The following is a 19,370-nucleotide window of genomic DNA, read 5'->3' on the forward strand; positions in this document are numbered from 1 at the left end:
GCACGTGAAGGCATCGCGAGTGTTGCACTACTAGAATTGCTCTCATTGGTCAATCCTCCACCGCGCCCACGTGTGACGACAGCGCGTCTTGTCGAGCTCTTCCGGGTGTGTGTGCTCATCGTGTTCAGTTTGAGTTTGAGTCACAAGTTAAATATCACAAGTTGAATAAAGCTACACCGCTGTGAGAGTTCAGATTGGACTTTGACTGAGTTGGCTGTTCTTTGGATAGTCTGTTAACGTAAAGTATGTGTGTTTGTTCATGCAAGACAAGTCTGAGCGAGTTGGAGTGGAGCTCAGCCTCGACATGAGAGGAGGAAACCCTGAGGAGATGATGGGCTCTGTCCGGTGGGCTTTTCGCTGTGGCTCATGGACACCCACCAGGTATGAGTGGCTTTTTTCTGCTCGATGCATCCAACCTGAAGAGAAGGAGAGGATCGGCCAGTTTGTATTTACCAAAGATGCTAAATCCGCTATGGTAAGCATGGATTCTCAAGTCCCAGAGTTACTGATCTCAAGCTGGTGCTGGTGCTGAGGCTGGTGCTGAGGCTGGTGCTGATGCTGGTGCTGAGGCTGGTGCTGAGGCTGATGCTGAGGCTGATGCTGAGGCTGGTGCTGAGGCTGATGCTGAGGCTGATGCTGAGGCTGGTGCAGAGGCTGGTGCTGAGGCTGGTGCTGAGGCTGGTGCTGAGGCTGGTGCTGAGGCTGATGCTGGTGCTGATGCTGGTGCTGAGGCTGATGCTGGTGCTGAGGCTGATGCTGAGGCTGATGCTGGTGCTGAGGCTGGTGCTGAGGCTGGTGCTGAGGCTGATGCTGAAGCTGATGCTGGTGCTGAGGCTGGTGCTGATGCTGGTGCTGATGCTGAAGCTGAAGCTGATGCTGGTGCTGATGCTGGTGCTGAGGCTGGTGCTGGTGCTGAGGCTGGTGCTGAAGCTGATGCTGGTGCTGAGGCTGGTGCTGATGCTGAAGCTGAGGCTGGTGCTGAGGCTGGTGCTGGTGCTGAGGCTGGTGCTGAGGCTGGTGCTGGTGCTGATGCTGAAGCTGATGCTGGTGCTGAGGCTGGTGCTGAGGCTGGTGCTGAGGCTGGTGCTGAAGCTGATGCTGGTGCTGAGGCTGGTGCTGAGGCTGATGCTGAGGCTGGTGCTGAGGCTGGTGCTGGTGCTGAGGCTGGTGCTGAGGCTGGTGCTGAGGCTGAGGCTGGTGCTGAGGCTGGTGCTGAGGCTGGTGCTGGTGCTGAGGCTGGTGCTGGTGCTGAGGCTGGTGCTGAGGCTGGTGCTGAGGCTGGTGCTGGGGCTGGTGCTGAGGCTGATGCTGAGGCTGATGCTGAAGCTGATGCTGGTGCTGAGGCTGGTGCTGAGGCTGGTGCTGGTGCTGATGCTGAAGCTGATGCTGGTGCTGAGGCTGGTGCTGGTGCTGAGGCTGGTGCTGAGGCTGGTGCTGAAGGTGATGCTGGTGCTGAGGCTGGTGCTGAGGCTGGTGCTGAGGCTGGTGCTGATGCTGAGGCTGGTGCTGAGGCACGTGCTGATGCTGGTGCTGGTGCTGGTGCTGATGCTGGTGCTGAGGCTGGTGCTGATGCTGGTGCTGAAGCTGAAGCTGGTGCTGAAGCTGGTGCTGATGCTGGTGCTGAGGCTGGTGCTGGTGCTGAAGCTGGTGCTGAAGCTGGTGCTGAGGCTGGTGCTGGTGCTGAAGCTGGTGCTGGTGCTGGTGCTGAGGCTGGTGCTGGTGCTGGTGCTGTTGCTGATGCTGATGCTGTGGTTTGCTCAGGCGGGCCGGTTACTGCTGAGAAGATTTGTGTGTGAGAAGATGAGTTTACCCTGGGCCCACTTCAAACTGGAGCGCTCTCCAAGAGGAAAGCCTTATCTGGCCACTCCTGTGCAGGTAAATCATCTTCTCATTTCTTCAAACTCACACTTTGACCAAAGAAGCTAAGGTTTGAGTCACACATTTAAATTTAGTTAAGTAAGTCTGTAACAGTAAGTCTGTAACAGTAGCAGTACTGACCATTTAGAGTTCCTTTTCTATTCTAATTCTACTGGTTCAGGTTTGTTTTTCCCAGTGTTTTTTGTCTTGAGTACCCCCTCCTATAGCGGGGTTTCTTTAGTCATTATAAATCTGTTTAGTATAGTTTACTATGTTGCCAATCATCATTTTTATCTTATGGTTTTTGTGTTTTTTTTATTTTATTTTTATTACACAGAAAAAAAAATTGCATTTTATATTCAAATCTTATTGAACTCTACCATTGTTTAGAATCTGTATCCCTGGTAAGTGTTTGCGTGCCCCCAGGGGCCCCTTTACCGCTGTCTTTCTCTACAGTGAGGCTTTAGTTATAATCACCATGTTGTACATTGTACATAGTTCATTAATGTATTACTCCGTCATGATTGTGTTTCATTGCATGTTTATTTCTTTGCAATACAACATAAAATTGTAAAACATGAACAGCAGCGAATAGAATTAAAAATAATAACAATATTATTATTATTAATAATAATAATTTGTGACGAACATATTTGTGAGCAAATAAGAAAAAAATTGAAAATAATAATAATCTATGACAATAAATTGCTTTTTTTCCAGTTGTTATGTTGATGGTTTTTCTTTGGGTAATTATTATTATTTATTACTATTGTTAACAAGGTTTGCCTTTCTGTCTTGTGTCCAGGACAGCCCAGCCTCCCTCGCCTGGAGTTTTAACCTGTCCCATCAGGGAGACTATGCCGTGCTGGCAGCAGAGCAGGGGAAGCAGGTTGGCGTTGATATAATGAAGACAGTCATGCCTGGTAATAACTGTAAAAACTTCCACCTTAGTACAAAAGCTGTGATATCACTTTTGTCCACCAGATGTCAGTCTTGCCCTATTTAATAGAACAAGAAGCCTGTTACTCTGGTGCAGGTGTCAGGATTACTGTTTGTATTGTTCTGTGTGGGAGATGTTCTAAATCTGTGCCAATAGATGACGCTGACTTAATCTTATTTAACTGCATCTTTGTTTTTTTTACAAATCTTTTCTTACAAACATTTGATTAATTTCCTCTTTGCATTTGCTGTTTGTCATGATGTTTTGCAGGCAGCAGCTCCGTGTCTGAATTTTTCCGCATCATGACTCGTCAGTTCACCCCGTACGAATGGAGCGTCATCCAATCAGCCGGCTCGGAACACCAGCAGCTCGCCACGTTCTACCGGCACTGGGTAACCATGGCGACCGCAGTAGCCTGTAGTCACTTTGCTCGGCTGTGCCCTGCATGTGGTCGTCTTAAGAGGGGGCGGAAGAAAGAACGACATGACTTTAATGCATTTGTTTACGGCAATTTCTCTCGAGTGGTAGTTACGGCGTTGCTAAGTAAAGCCGCCGTGACACTGAGACTGTGGCTCGGAGACGTCACGCTCTGATCTCATTGTTGCGCCGTTGACTAATGGCAGAACGCAATGGTTGCCATAGCGATTGGGCTTGTAATACTGTTATTATTGTCCATTGGCTGAGTCAGTTTTAGCCAGTCACACATACACACACACACACACACACACATACACACACACACACACACACACACATTGATGACATCCTCTTACACACAAACACAGTAATCCTCTTTTTGTGCTCACTGTCCAACATGTTTTGTGTCAATTCCCAGCTGCTCTACTTTCAAATAATCACTCTTTTTGCATTGTGTATTTTTAGCACGTCCTCCTCTATTCCTGTCTGTATCTAGGTCTAATTATATATTTTGTCTGCCGTTCCACAAAGGCCCTAAAGGAAAGTTTTATCAAAGCCATCGGCACAGGGCTTGGGTTCAACCTGCAGAGGGCGGAGTTCCACCTCTCGCCCGGACCACTCACACAGGGTCAGCTGGCCCGCCACACAACGATGCACCTGGACGAGGAGGCGCAAGACGACTGGGTGTTTGAGGTAAGTTCCAACACAAGTGGGTGGAATGAGAATAGCTGGTTTTAATCATTTGCAGGGGGCAACGATGACTTCTATCATTTAAGTGGGGCCTTAGAGAAGAATTGCTGCTCATTGTCAGCGTGACTCCTGGACGTCTTTCTGTGGAAGTTGGGCAGTTTTACCAAGAGGACATGCATGAAGGACGGATGTCTGGGAACAATGACTAATCTCCAGGAGGGACTGGTCTGTGGGGACATGAGTCTGTGTCTTGTCCTCTCCCTGGGGAGCAGGAAACAAAACATGAGACGGTCAAAGGAATCGCTCAGAATTGGGCTTAATTACACTAAAACCAAAAATAACAAGTGACCTCAAATCCTCTACTCTAAATATTTTGCTGTTTTATTCTTATATATTTAAGACAATCACAGCTTTCTTGTTCAAAGACATTAACACTTTGGTGAAAGGCTATATTTTTGTGCTCTTTTGCCTCGTTGTACATCATAGTGGGAGTCTTAACAACCACAAAACATTCATCATGACTACGGTAAGCTAGTCAGAAAGCCTTCTCAGGAAATGAGCATCTTGGTTCAAAGTAACTTGTGTCGGGCCCGGGTTTGTCACACTCCCAGCGACTGGCCCTTGAAAAAGCAAAAGTGGTCATTGGGAGACATCCACCAGGAGATTGTGATGAGAGCCTGAAGTGGCCCTCTATTAGAGGTGTGCAGCTCTCTGTCAAAGCACAGGAACAACCACCACGCTCTTCCATTTCCATTTCCATGCTCCTCTACTGCTCCTCTACTGCCATCATCTCGCCATCACTCCCGTCTTTGATCTTTTCAGCGACAAGTCTTCCTTCCACAGAACAAGGGCGTTTATAATAGGCTGGCCATTCCTTTATACAGTTCTCTCAGCACTTCACACACACTGCATATCATGCATAACCTTTTTATAGACTCACTTACTTCACTCTTCAGTTTTAGAGGAAATAAATGTGTCGGACATTTTAAACCCTGTTTAAGGGATAGAGTTTAAGTCTTTAAGCTGTACTTATTTTAGAATGATTGACATGTTCATGCCTTTCATAAGATACAGTTGAACAGTGCAGGGCAAACTGTAAGCAACACCATTCTTGTTTTGTTTCACATGCAGTTGTTATTTCTGACGCCCAGGGGTCATACAGACCTGGGCTGAATCAATTTCACTGAAAGACACCCTTGATGAGGTGAGCAGAGGTCTCTGTGTGAGAGGGTCAGACAGACATGAGCCTTTTTGCTGGTTGTTTCAGGTTGAACAGCTGATGCCACCTGCAGTTCACATTATAACACTGTGCTGCTGTTTAAGACTGTGAAAAGAGAGGTGAACGCTCTGTGTTTTACAGGAGTGTCTGCTTGATGAGGACCATCATGTGGCTGTGGCGCTTGGTGCAGACTCACCGGTAAAGACACCTTTATTTTAGTAACATTTAATTAACATTCGGCGAAGTCTTATGATTGATGGAACCTTAAACCAAAATCTAAAAGCAGACTCACTTTGCACATTGATGCGTTTCAGCCTTCACCTGCAACTCCGCCCCCTCCCCGCCCCTTCACCCTGCTGACATTCTCTGACCTGATTGGCCCAGCCTCGCCCCTGACAGATGAAGACCCCTCCTACTGGGAGAGCTTCAGCACCAAGGCCGACGGTCCGCAGAGACAGAGAGACGTGCACTGACAAGCCTCCGACACAGCGCCGTGCACCACACTAACACCGTTCACAAGTGCCAGTGTCCAAAAATACTCTGACAATGCTTCTCATTCAGCTCCACTCCTGCTCAGACAAAGCTCCCTCTCAGGGGACTCGCACAGAAACTTTAGTTCTTACACAACCGCTACCTGGAGGTTTGGCTCTAAATACATCAGCTCTGTATTAATCTTGTATGGAATGGGGTGCAATCATTTTATTTAAAAACATACATCCAATACCTTTATGACTGAATGATGAATTGACTGGTTTTGTTTTGTTTTTTGAGCAGAAACTTTGAAATGTATTAATCCAATCGAGTTGTACAGCAAATCTTTATCATTAAATGTCATTGCAATTATTCAAAGGACACAAACAAAGACACCTGTGATCTTTAGATTTGTATTACATCTCAGATGCTTATGACCTTTATTATCAATACTCAACATTCATAGTTTTTGTTAATGGGATGAGATAAGAATTATAGTCATGCTGTAGGTTGAACAATTATGACCTTAAATTACTATAATCTTCCAAATCCTATTGAGGAAGGTCAATTTGAAAAGCAAGCAAGCGACCCTCTGAAAAACCTGGCCCTCGGGAACATTTAGTGTACAGTCCTGACATGGGATATGCAGAGGGCTCCGGTCCGGCTTAACTGGCTTTGCGATCAGCGTCCGCTTTGACTCGCGTATGGATTGAAATACAGTACATTGAATCCAAATCCCAGTATTCCAAAACAAGACCGGTTCCCTTCCTTGGTCTTGCCCCCTGAAGTGTGTAATTGATTGAAGTGTCTGGACCTCACGCTGCAGACCCCACAGCAGACCCCACAGCAGACCCCACAGCAGACCCCACAGCTGACCCCACAGCAGACCCCACAGCTGACCCTACAGCAGACCCTACAGCTGACCCCACAGCAGACCCCACAGCAGACCCCACAGCTGACCCCACAGCAGACCCCACAGCTGACCCTACAGCAGACCCTACAGCTGACCCCACAGCAGACCCCACAGCTGACCCTACTGCAGACCCCACAGCAGACCCCACAGCAGACCCCACAGCTGACCCTACAGCAGACCCTACAGCTGACCCTACAGCTGACCCCACAGCAGACCCCACAGCAGACCCCACAGCAGACCCCACAGCTGACCCCACAGCTGACCCCACAGCAGACCCCACAGCTGACCCTACAGCAGACCCCACAGCAGACCCCACAGCTGACCCCACAGCTGACCCTACAGCTGACCCCACAGCAGACCCCACAGCTGACCCCACAGCTGACCCCACAGCTGACCCCACAGCAGACCCCACAGCTGACCCTACAGCAGACCCCACAGCTGACCCTACAGCTGACCCTACAGCTGACCCCACAGCTGACCCCACAGCAGACCCCACAGCTGACCCTACAGCTGACCCCACAGCTGACCCCACAGCTGACCCCACAGCAGACCCCACAGCTGACCCTACAGCAGACCCCACAGCAGACCCCACAGCTGACCCCACAGCTGACCCTACAGCTGACCCCACAGCAGACCCCACAGCTGACCCCACAGCTGACCCCACAGCTGACCCCACAGCAGACCCCACAGCTGACCCTACAGCAGACCCCACAGCTGACCCTACAGCTGACCCTACAGCTGACCCTACAGCAGACCCCACAGCTGACCCCACAGCAGACCCCACAGCTGACCCCACAGCAGACCCCACAGCTGACCCCACAGCTGACCCCACAGCTGACCCTACAGCTGACCCTACAGCTGACCCTACAGCAGACCCCACAGCTGACCCCACAGCTGACCCTACAGCTGACCCTACAGCTGACCCTACAGCAGACCCCACAGCAGACCCCACAGCAGACCCCACAGCTGACCCTACAGCTGACCCTACAGCTGACCCTACAGCTGACCCCACAGCTGACCCTACAGCTGACCCTACAGCTGACCCCACAGCTGACCCCACAGCTGACCCCACAGCTGACCCCACAGCAGACCCCACAGCTGACCCTACAGCAGACCCCACAGCAGACCCCACAGCTGACCCCACAGCTGACCCTACAGCTGACCCCACAGCAGACCCCACAGCTGACCCCACAGCTGACCCCACAGCTGACCCCACAGCAGACCCCACAGCTGACCCTACAGCAGACCCCACAGCTGACCCTACAGCTGACCCTACAGCTGACCCTACAGCAGACCCCACAGCTGACCCCACAGCAGACCCCACAGCTGACCCCACAGCAGACCCCACAGCTGACCCCACAGCTGACCCCACAGCTGACCCTACAGCTGACCCTACAGCTGACCCTACAGCAGACCCCACAGCTGACCCCACAGCTGACCCTACAGCTGACCCTACAGCTGACCCTACAGCAGACCCCACAGCAGACCCCACAGCAGACCCCACAGCTGACCCTACAGCTGACCCTACAGCTGACCCTACAGCTGACCCCACAGCTGACCCTACAGCTGACCCTACAGCTGACCCTACAGCTGACCCCACAGCTGACCCTACAGCTGACCCTACAGCTGACCCTACAGCTGACCCCTGCCTCTGCTGCTCACTCACACGCCCGTTATCCGTTTATCACATACATTTCAGCACTTATAACATAAAGGCATCACAGTATTGTTCATATCACATGTCGACTAGAATAAAGTAGAGACAAGTCCATCCATTGTTTTTTTTGGGTTGCACTGCTTAGACCAGGTGTTCTTGGTTACACGTTGATATTGGTTTCCATGGCGATGTGAGGCGGCGCCTACAGGTGAATCGATTTCTCGCAGCCCCGTCTCACGTCTATAAACTGTAATGAAGTGTTTCCAAGTGCAGCTATCAATCAGACCAGCCAGAGGGGCAAATGTATTGACAGTTTGAAGTTTATTCCATAGATTTACACTTCCAATTATTCATTTTTTTTCACCTTCTGCTCTCCTGAGTTTCACATCATCGCTTGGGGAATCAAAATGTAGTTTTCTTATGCAAAACCTTGCTCTTCTGATTAGATTTCTTTAAACCAGTGGAGATGATTTGACAACTTCTGTGTGGGTAATTTCAAAATGGGTAATTTCACGGCGCTCATGGATGGTATTTTACGGGTATCACTGCAGTCAATTTTAAGGTTTTGTTCTCTTTTGGGTTTATCCTTGTTCAGAACTACTATAGCAATTGTGCATATTTTAGAACTGGAATTGCCCTGTTGTAGACCTGGTTTGGATCTGGTGGTACTCATGAGGCAAGGGCTGCAAGATCAATTGCAATCGACTCAAAATCGCAAATAAAATGGACATAAATTGCTGAATGGGGCATTTTTGACACACCATAACTTCCTTCACAAACAACATAATACCCCGTCTTATTGTGGAGTTTGAATATCCTGAAATGCAGTTTGTCAGTTCATATTTCAGTCCATTTTTTCAATTCCCCTGGACACATTTAAATAATGACTAAAACATAAAACTAATCTCAACTGCATTACTTATCAGAAAATACACAATAAGATTTTTCCTCAATCGTCCAGCTCTACATTGCCAGATCTGTGCCCGACTTTTAGGTGTTAATTTACTTCAACCAGTCGACGTCACCAAATACGTGCTTGAGTTTTGGATCGTTCTTGAGCTCTTTTCCCCGTGCACAGACCAGTTTAAAGCCAGTGACTCATGTGGACTGGTGAGACAGCTCTGGATTCCAAAAACAGCCCGAGCTGTTACAAGCAGTGGGTTGTAAGACCAGAACCCTTGTACCGTGACTGGCTCCTGGCCCACACTTAACCCTTCTGTTCCTCTCACCTGCTGTGTTCATACAGGCTATTTCTGCATCCTCCCTCTGACGTTTACTGACATGGCAGCACCTCCAGCCAGAACAGGATGCAAAACAAATATTCATGTGTATCGGGCATAAAGCATTTTACCAAAAATATGGAATGAATGAATAAATGTATTATATATTATATTTGTGTGTCTTTATGGCCGGCCCCTCATAGGTCAGTGTCCAGACTTCTCCACTACATTTTTGAACTGGACTGAAATGTAAAAAGTACTTTTCTTATGATTTAAGCACATTTATGATTACGACGTGCCTGAAGGGTTTGACTCCAGTGAGCAAACAAGAATATATCAATAAAATCATCAGAAAATAGTTCTGTAGTCTCATCTGTTGACTGAACATTCTGTCTCCAAGTTTCTACACAAGTTTCAGAGTGAATTACTTTTACTTCTTAATCTAAAAAGTACATTTTCAAAGGGGGTATTTCAATAGCTTCACTCACAAAAAAGCCTCGATGCTACACGTTTGTTTATTAGTGCGACGGATCGCATCTCTCGTCTCCGTAGATTTTCGTCTCTTCTGAACCAGACTTTCTCTGTCTTAATTTTGTCCTGTACACTGAGGGAACTATATTATGATAGATCCATGCGCTTAGACACAGGGAAACGTGCTGCGCTCCTGGGGACGAGCCAGAACGAGGCTGCAGGTGAGCAGTAGGTGCATCCTATGATTGATACGTGGCAGGACTAATCTGCAAATGAGGAAATGAGACTCAGATTTGGGCCAAAAAATCGTCCATTTTGCATTTTGCTCCAGTATCTGCACTTTTACTTAAGTACATTTGCTCCAGTATCTGTACTTTTACTTCAGTACATTTGCTCCAGTATCTGCACTTTTACTTCAGTACATTCTGCTCCAGTATCTGCACTTTTACTCCAGTGCATTTTGCTCCAGTATCTGTACTTTTACTCCAGTGCATTTTGCTCCAGTATCTGTACTTTTACTCCAGTACATTTTGCTCCAGTATCTGTACTTTTACTCCAGTACATTTTGCTCCAGTATCTGTACTTTTTTACTCCAGTACATTTTGCTCCAGTATCTGCACTTTTTTACTCCAGTACATTCTGCTCCAGTATCTGCACTTTTACTCCAGTGCATTTTGCTCCAGTATCTGTACTTTTACTCCAGTACATTTTGCTCCAGTATCTGCACTTTTTTACTCCAGTACATTCTGCTCCAGTATCTGTACTTTTACTCCAGTACATTTTGCTCCAGTATCTGTACTTTTTTACTCCAGTACATTCTGCTCCAGTATCTGCACTTTTACTCCAGTACATTTTGCTCCAGTATCTGTACTTTTACTCCAGTACATTTTGCTCCAGTATCTGTACTTTTTTACTCCAGTACATTTTGCTCCAGTATCTGTACTTTTTTACTCCAGTACATTCTGCTCCAGTATCTGCACTTTTACTCCAGTGCATTTTGCTCCAGTATCTGTACTTTTACTCCAGTGCATTTTGCTCCAGTATCTGTACTTTTACTCCAGTACATTTTTCTCCAGTATCTGTACTTTTACTCCAGTACATTTTGCTCCAGTATCTGCACTTTTACTTCAGTGCATTTGCTCCAGTATCTGCACTTTTTTACTCCAGTACATTTTGCTCCAGTATCTGCACTTTTACTTGAGTACACTTTCCTGCGTCCTTCCTCCACTGCTGTAACTCAGTATCTGCTCCAGGTTCCTTGGTGGATGGAGCCCTGAGCTTTGACCTGGTGACTGCTGCTCCGGCTCTGGCCTGTGTTTGTGCAGATGGCTCAGAACACACACAGTCGCACATTAGCACAGCTGGCTGCATGGACGTGGCCCACTTACATATGGAAATAGGGCAAAGGAGCCACAGCGCTGGAGCTTGTTGAATGTGTATGTGTTTTTATGGGCAGATGTCTGTCTGTCTGTGGAACATCGTGTTATTCAAGAACTATATGGGCATATTTCAACTTACTGTAGCCACTTTACTTCTGTCGTTTACTCTTCAGTCTTTGTCACACACTGTTCATAAATACTTACTTACAATAGCGTTATGATTCTAAAGGGGGTCATATTATGCAATTTTAATGAGCTTTTAACCTTGTTACAAATGCGCTTCCTCATCGTTAGTTTACTCAATGTTGTATTGTGATTGATTTATGTGTTTGAGTAATCCTGTATTGTCCTGCAACCGAGGCGCAAGTGCTCAGAAAATTCCTGTTTTCACCTACCCCCTATCTCCATCCACTTCTCTAAACTTATTTGTGATTATTTGAAATATTGAGACACAGAGTGAAACATGTAGGAAGTCAATGGACCTGTTTTTATTTCTTAGCCAATATTGCAGTTTCCAATGAACAAAATGGAAACTTATGATCTACTCTTCCTGAAAAAGTCTCTATATTTTTTATTGCTTCTGATGTATCTTGTATATATTTTGCTGCTTTGTAAATTAAGTAAGTGGTAAGAATGATGAACAATTAGGACCGTTCAAATTGATTTTTTTGTCATTTTTATCCACACATAAAAACAAGATCAGTACAAAATATCAATAAAAGTCATAGCAACAATATAGACACATTTTTCTAATTTATGGCAGCAAATTCAGTCACGGCTCTTTTCTTTTGAAACCTCATAATCTTGCCTATAACAGGAAGGACTGAAACCCTTGGATTGGGATGAAAACGTTTCTTTACATCACATTTTCCCTTCACCTCTTTCTGTTGTGTTCTGTAGTCTGAGATGCCCAGGGTCGACTGACCGAACCAATCTGCACCATCAGCCCCTTCAACCACCATCAGTATAGGCAAGGTGGATGACGTGTCTGGCTCAAAGACACAACAACACTGTGCTGATTGGTGGACAGTCAAATCACTGAGCCACACTTTAATTTCTAAGACGTGCGTGTCCGGTGACTGCAAAATCCCCCCTGAGTAGTTGTCTTAAACAGACAAACAAACATGATGCTAATTTGAATCGCCCTTTTTAACAATAACAGAATGTGACGGACAATAACATTAAAGCACTTTGCTAAATCACCATAAAATACAACACAAAGAGACTTTTATGCTCGAATAATGTGGCCACTTAATCTGCAATCATGCATTGATTTGTAATTAGCATAAAGCATAAATTGGAGAAGCTTATGGTTAATTACAGTAATGACCTGTGTGATGCAAATGGGACTATAAATAGCTGCGTCGATCAGCGGGTGCCTGCGCTGGAACCAGATTACTCACAAATCTGCTCATTTATTCAGCCGGCCAAGCGCAGTGACATAACCAAATTCAGACTAATGTTGTGATGGATAATAATGCAAGGATTAGACACGGGCGCACAGTCTGGCTGCATTGATTGTGCAGGGACAGTGACAAGTTTGGAGAGACAGTTTCTCAGATATTGGAAAAAGGCTTAAGGCTCGGAAAGATTGAGAGAGAGATGATTAATTTCTTGATAAAATTGAAAGCTTAACATGGCCTATTTATGAGGTGCAGCTTCCTGTTTATAAGTGACGTTTTGAGAACTTTTCACCCGTCAAATTATAGAATATTTTGTTTTCAACTGTTAAGTCCCATGAATGCAAAATCACATTGAAACCTATTTATCGCCACGGAGACACGCAAGTGACACCACCGGGTAAAGACACAGGTCAGATCTGCGGAGTGGCAAGCCCATTCATGCATTTTATTCCAAGGTATTTTGACTTTATATTAACTATACCTTCATTAGCCTTAATAAAGCATGAACAAAAACCTAATTCATAATGAACAAATAGTTACTAATAATAATAACTTATGCACACAAGAGTATTAATTAAGCCAGAATAATTTGTCCATAAAGAACTATGGTATGTTTTGTTCATGCTTTATTAAGGCTATTAAGTTCAGTTCAAAGCTATTCTTCATGTTTTTATTAAAATTTGACCATTAAAAGAACAGAATGAACAAGAAGACAAGAGCGAGAGAAGTCAAATCAAATGAAAATAAGTAATAAAATGTCAGTTCGGCACACGTCCCCCAATGTATTTGCCCCATTTGTCCCAGTGTTTGTTTCATTTATATGTTTAAGTTCAGAGTAAAAGTCAGAATTCTCCTTTTATAAATGGCATTATCTCAGTCCAGTCACAATAATATATCCCCCTAACATTTCCCGCCACCAGAATATGTACCCTTTAAAAGTAATAACTTATTGACTTTTTTTATGTGGTATCAATCTCAAATGTGAACAGAACGTAATAAAATAGAGCTAAAATGGTGTGGGGAAAATGACAACAATGGCTACAATGACAACAATCAACTTAACTTTAATTCGATATAATTTGCCTTATTATAATACTTTATCGAATTCTCCTTGAATAAAAAGTACACTAGAATCACTCCTACTTTGGCATGTAGACACGGCATCAGCTTGTCTGACTCCTTCCACATTTTAGCAGTCAGTGAGCTCAAAGCCCAGACTCAGAAACAGATTCAGCTGCAGTGGTGATGAGGCCGGTGATGAGGCCGGTGTCCCCCCTTTGACTCTGCTCTGCCAGCGACATCAAAGTGAAGCGTCTGCCCTTCAGAGGACCGGCCAGTAATGTGTCCGTCACAGAGTCGAGGCTGAATATGTTTACCAGCTTCAACCAGACACAGCAAAGTACTTCTGGTCTCACAGTGACTGGATTAAGAGGCTTGTCAAATTTAGTTTCATTCAACCGTAAAATGAACACATTTTCAATCCGTTTATAACATTCTTCAGTAAATGTATTCAAATCAAAGGTGGATTTTGCGTGTAACAATTGTAATGTTGATTTATTCACAATTACAAACCTATTTGATATGGCATGTTTGTTTGTATGTTTACTGTGTTTTGATACTGGTAATACAAAAGCACAATGAGTTCCTCACTTTGACTTGACAGAATTTGATTAAAACCAGCTTGGATTAAATCCAAACTGGTTCTCTTTATTTAGCAGTTAATGGTATCCCTTTTGTGAGTGTTGACTTGTTTTATATGTAAAATATAACATAAACAGGACAAGACACAGAGCAAAACGACAAAAAAGAAAAAAGAAAAGAAAGAAAGTTGTGCCTCTCCCATCTGTCCCAATGTCCAGCATTGTTTTCCAACCAGTATTTCCTTGTGAAAAATGTTCACTTTGACATGTTATAAAATACCATGATATATTTTTCCAACTGAATTTTAACCAAACAAGTGATCTCAATTAAGATGCGCATACCTGTTATGTTCCCATTCTTCCTCAGTTATAACACAATGTCCTTACATACACAACACTTGTACTGTTCAGTCATGAGTTTGTGTCGGTTTGAGATGATTCCCCTGGAGAGTTCTGATTCTGCGTTCATAAACATTTCAATCAGAGGGAAAGTGTTGCTTTGTTTCATTTCCTAATTGTAATAACTCCATATTTGTAAGTACCTGTAAAAGTATTGTTTCTCTAAGTCAAAAGATACTGTAAAGATACTAGGAAAGTATATTACAGCTATTACCTTCCGCATATAATGAGGGTGTGGTCTAGACCTATGATTGACAGCTGCCGGAGGCATGTTCTGCTTTTTTCCAGGTAATTATATATACCTACCAATCACTGAGAGTCGTCAATCTTCATATAATTACAGCTAAGTACAAGGATGTGGGCAGGATTAGCGGGTGGATGAAAACAGGTATTTTCTGGGCACTGGAGCCTCAGTTGCAGGACAAACAGCATTACACAAACATGCAAGAATCAATCACAACTTTGAGTAAACTAATGATGAAGAAACAGCTGTAACAAGGTGAAAAGCTCATTAAAGTTGCTTAATGTCTCCTTAAAAGCTGACACCACAATTGAATACTGTCTATTTGAATCATGGGTCAAGCGATACTGCTGTTTGGAGAAGAATATGAATCATTTTATCTGTGATGATTAAATGAAACTTACAATTGTTCTGTTTTCCAGATGTGTATTGTGACTTAATAAAACACGTTCAGACTCGATCGTTTCTCTCCTCAGCTGATGTTCTTCGCGCTCCTGTCTTCTTCCCACATTGTTCTATTTTTGCAGCGCTGTCTCTGCACCAAACCTGTGTGGACTAAAAATGGATCCCTCGGAGGGACGCCTGTGTGACACGAGTCTGACCCTCTGCCTCCTCGCTCCTGCGCCGCTTCTGTTTCCTCCTCGCGGCACATGCACACCATTTAAGACGCTTCATCCATCTCAGCTGAACAGTTCAATGCAAACGGCATTTTCACAACTTTCTATGCGTGTTCAAAATAAGAGTATTCTTGACGTGGAATTGATTTTTGTGAATTGATGTGCAAGTTAAATCAAAAAAGAGAATTAGAACAAAAAAAAGATTAAAGTGGCACTATCTGTATCTTGTAAATTCTCTTTACAGTCTAATTTACATGGCTAGAGGGCTATAAATGTGAAAGAAATTGTTAGAAAAATGTGCATTTCCAGAAGAAGGTACAAAAATAAATGTGTAGCTTTTAAGGCTCATGGTTTTTGGCTCAGATTTGGTAGAGAATGTGTCAACACTGTGTGGAATGAGATCTTAAAATGTGCAGTGTAATAATGAGCTAATCATTCTATGTCTAGAAAAATACAAAATACAGTAAACATGGATTAAAAAAACACACACAAACAAAAAAAAAGCCATGTGTGTTTGCCAGTGGTGCTGTGGTTAATGGCGTTTGGTTTGATTCCCGGCCTTGATTATTAGCTGAATGTCTCTTCTTTCTCTCTCCCAATTTCACTTAAAACTCCTGGGCCAAAAAAATAAACGTGATCTCGGACGTGCAGTCTAAGCACCCAAAAATATTTGCTGAGTCCCAACAAAATATACAAATGAAGCCCCGGGTCAGACTGCGCCTCAGTCTCACACGGACACGAGGGAAGTGTTTGGACAGGCGGGCGGGGCATCCTGGGGAGAGGAAACATCGAGCCTCCCCCAAAAATAAACCTCACTCTGGGGTAAAGCACAGTCAGAATGCAGTAAAGCTCTCATATGTGTGTATTTATACAGGATCATTCAAGGAAAGTCGATCACTATTTGAGTAAAACAGTATTCACTTTATTGGAACAGAACTTGCTGATAATGAAACCGATTGTCACCAGAATGCTGCTGTAATAGGTCGTTTTGGGTTGTTAAAATGTTGCAATTTACTTTTAAAATGTAAATTAAATCTGAATCTCCAGTGACATCAAAACCTAGAGGTGTTTATCAATGTGTTTGACAGTTATCAATTTGCAAAATGATCAAAACAACGCAGTAAAACATTGTTATTACCAAAGTTCTTATTATATATATATATATATATATATATATATATATATATATATATATATATATATATATATATATATATATATATATATATTGTGTATCTCAACGGATTAACAATTTGAACATATCAGTTAATGTCCCTTTTGTTCTGAGTGTAACCCAGCTCAACATTACACACTAAATTAATAAGTTTGCCCTTGAATATATTTAATTCAAACATATGAATCCTCGCTTCCAAACCCAGTGTTGGCACGTGTTTATTTCTAGAACTATTGTGGCGCATACTGTGGACAGAAGTACTTTCCCGGGCCTCCTGTCTGGCTGTCTGGCTGTCTGGTTGTCTTCCCTGAATCACTTCAAGCGGGTTTCACCTCACAATGGAGCCTCTTGACTCCCAGAAGGTGCAGCAGAGCAGATATAAGAGCCTTTGACAGAAAACAACTGGGTAGTCTCTCCATGTCACTCTTCAGCCTGCGAGAGTTTCTTCTGCTCCACTCTTCAACTTAACAGCAGGTGGAAGTAAATCTAACAACAACAAAACAGAATAAAAATAGCCATGATAGCCTATAAACAAATTACCCAGTTAAGCACTAATTGCTACTTGTCGTTGAACATCTTTAAATGTCAAACTAGAAACATTTAAGCTACACAACATTGATATAGCCAATGATAATATGGAATAAACTTACCTTTCTATTATTCAATGACAAATATATGCTTTATGGAACTACCCTTTGTTTTTTTATTCAATATGGCAAAAAGTGGACTTGCAGGGCTGGTTACCATGTGACCTGAGGAAACCTGCGTTCAGGGTGATAAGTACTGGACTGATACTATCCTAATACTCCTGCACTGGAAATGTGGACCGAGAGAAGGATGGACAGTGCTGCGAGGTGAGAGGATGTTTGCGAGGTGAATGTGGACGAGGTGACAGCCGAGAAGTGGGACAGGTTTTGTGTCTTGTGGTCCTTTTTGTAAAGCAGCCGGTAAAAGGGAACTATCCAGCGCCTGGTTCGATGAAACACAAAGGGAATGTGCTGTAAGTCTCATGTTTTCAATCAATCTGTGATGAACCAGGATCAGTTTGTTCTCATTCACTTTTCAAAAGCATCCTGTTTGTTTTGTCTGTTTTTTCCCCATAAAGTCCCTAAATCTCATTTCTTGTGACATATTCTTCAGCTTTTAAAAGGGAATGTTAACTCAACAAATCAATCTAGCGCCGATCAGCCCACTCCTCCAGGCAGCAGTTTCACTCCTCCAAAGGAAATCTAGGCAGGATTTGAATCTGATTTTCTTTTGCTTGGGACCACTTAGAATGAGAGTAAATCAGACCCAAGAGGCCAAAACTACTGAGTCTCAGCTTCACAAAGAGTCCTGGCATTTGCTTGTACAGTTCTCCGAAATGTTCAGGAACAGTTTGAAATGGGGTCATTTTAGTCAGGATTTTAGGGATTTGAAGACTTATACTGTAAGTGTTAGATCTTTGTGTTAATATTAATGTATCACCTCACTGTTTTTGTTTTGTTTATTTTCTATTTGTTATAGAGGTAAAGTTGAGTACAAATTTAAATACATTATTTTAAATGAGAGTGTTTATTTTACCATTGTTATTAGTATTATCTTGTCTTATGCTAGCTGTTTTTTATTAAATCAACAGGGTTTCTATTGCAATTTTTTCATCATTTCATCGCTTGTCTCTGTGCAATTTGCAAAGTTTTATGCCATTTTGTGGAACATTTCTAGTCAAACAACAAATCTCCATGAAGAAAAAAAGGTTTCAGACCCATCACTTTAAAAACCTGCACAGTGCCCCAAACTACACATATTTAGGCTGCTACCGTCATTGTCCAGTAACATTTTCCAGTTGATGGAATGTGTTGATTTGATTTGTCTGGTGCGGTAAAGTGCACGTCTGTCCTTTCTCACACAGTGGTAGATGTGTTGACTGTTGCTCCAGCTGAGGAGGGAAGGAAAGCAACAGAGCATAAGTTCACAAGTTTAGAAGTCCACCAGGGTCAAAGGTCAGACAGGCCGGGGGAATGTTTACACTGCTAAACTCCACTTGAACTTATGACACTCGTAAAAGAAAATGTCAACAAGATGCAAGTTATGTTTCCGTTTGTTTGTATTAGAAGTTTGATCCAGTTGGAGGAATGGAGCGTTCTCAAAGTCCGAATCAGTAAAACAACCACAGCTGAACATCACTGATGGTGTTCATCTGCAAACATCATCTGCTTCATCACAGAATCTAATCACTAGAAAGATTTGTCATTGACTTACATTTTAGATTAGCATTTAGCACTTTGCGTTAATAAAAGGTGCTCTATGTAACTTTTCTGGTGAGTGTGTGGCACTGTGGCATTGAAAAAAAAAAAAAACATGCATTTTTACCAATAATGGAGTCACTTCTCCACAGATCTGACCTGTAACTTGGCCTGGTAGCGCATACAAAGCAAGCCCGGTGTTGCTCAGGTGTTCCACTTGCACTTTCACATTGTACTTTGGACTTGGTCTTGTCACATCCTTTGATCAAGCGTAATCACCACAATACTTTTAACTTATATCTCAGCGCGGCGGCCCAAAAGCTTCTCGTAATATGTCACCATGGGAACTGATAAGTGAAGGCTCTTATAGGCACATTACGGAGCCTAATTTATCTTTGTTGTAATGTTTCATTCTCTCCACTGCACTTTAAGTCCAA

The 19,370-nt window shown here is 43.7% G+C and overlaps 2 protein-coding genes across 2 annotated transcripts in view; both read left to right on the forward strand.

Annotated features, from left to right (window-relative positions):
• Window positions 1–19,370, forward strand: part of sln (sarcolipin) — a 420,868-nt gene that overhangs the window by 315,322 nt on the left and 86,176 nt on the right. The window lies entirely within an intron of this gene.
• aasdhppt (aminoadipate-semialdehyde dehydrogenase-phosphopantetheinyl transferase) lies at window positions 120–5,852 on the forward strand. The gene is made up of 7 exons (XM_072461896.1): window positions 120–475; window positions 1,762–1,875; window positions 2,663–2,780; window positions 3,068–3,189; window positions 3,746–3,907; window positions 5,265–5,321; window positions 5,438–5,852. Exons 1-7 carry the CDS (start codon window positions 260–262, stop codon window positions 5,594–5,596), a joined length of 948 nt encoding a protein of 315 aa, XP_072317997.1. The 5' UTR covers window positions 120–259; the 3' UTR covers window positions 5,597–5,852.

This window comes from Eucyclogobius newberryi, unplaced genomic scaffold (genome assembly GCF_026437365.1).
Source record: "Eucyclogobius newberryi isolate DKJ021-1_F unplaced genomic scaffold, fEucNew1.0.hap1 SCAF_10, whole genome shotgun sequence".
Lineage (NCBI taxonomy): Eukaryota > Metazoa > Chordata > Actinopteri > Gobiiformes > Gobiidae > Eucyclogobius > Eucyclogobius newberryi.

What these genes read in the sequence shown, in the direction of transcription:
- aasdhppt (XM_072461896.1), top strand. Translation starts at nt 260, where the DNA reads ATGCAAGACAAGTCTGAGCGAGTTGGAGTGGAGCTCAGCCTCGACATG. An exon ending in ATCTGGCCACTCCTGTGCAG is followed by an intron (nt 1,876 to 2,662) that starts GTAAATCATCTT and finishes TCTTGTGTCCAG; the next exon opens with GACAGCCCAGCCTCCCTCGC. An exon ending in CCACGTTCTACCGGCACTGG is followed by an intron (nt 3,190 to 3,745) that starts GTAACCATGGCG and finishes CGTTCCACAAAG; the next exon opens with GCCCTAAAGGAAAGTTTTAT.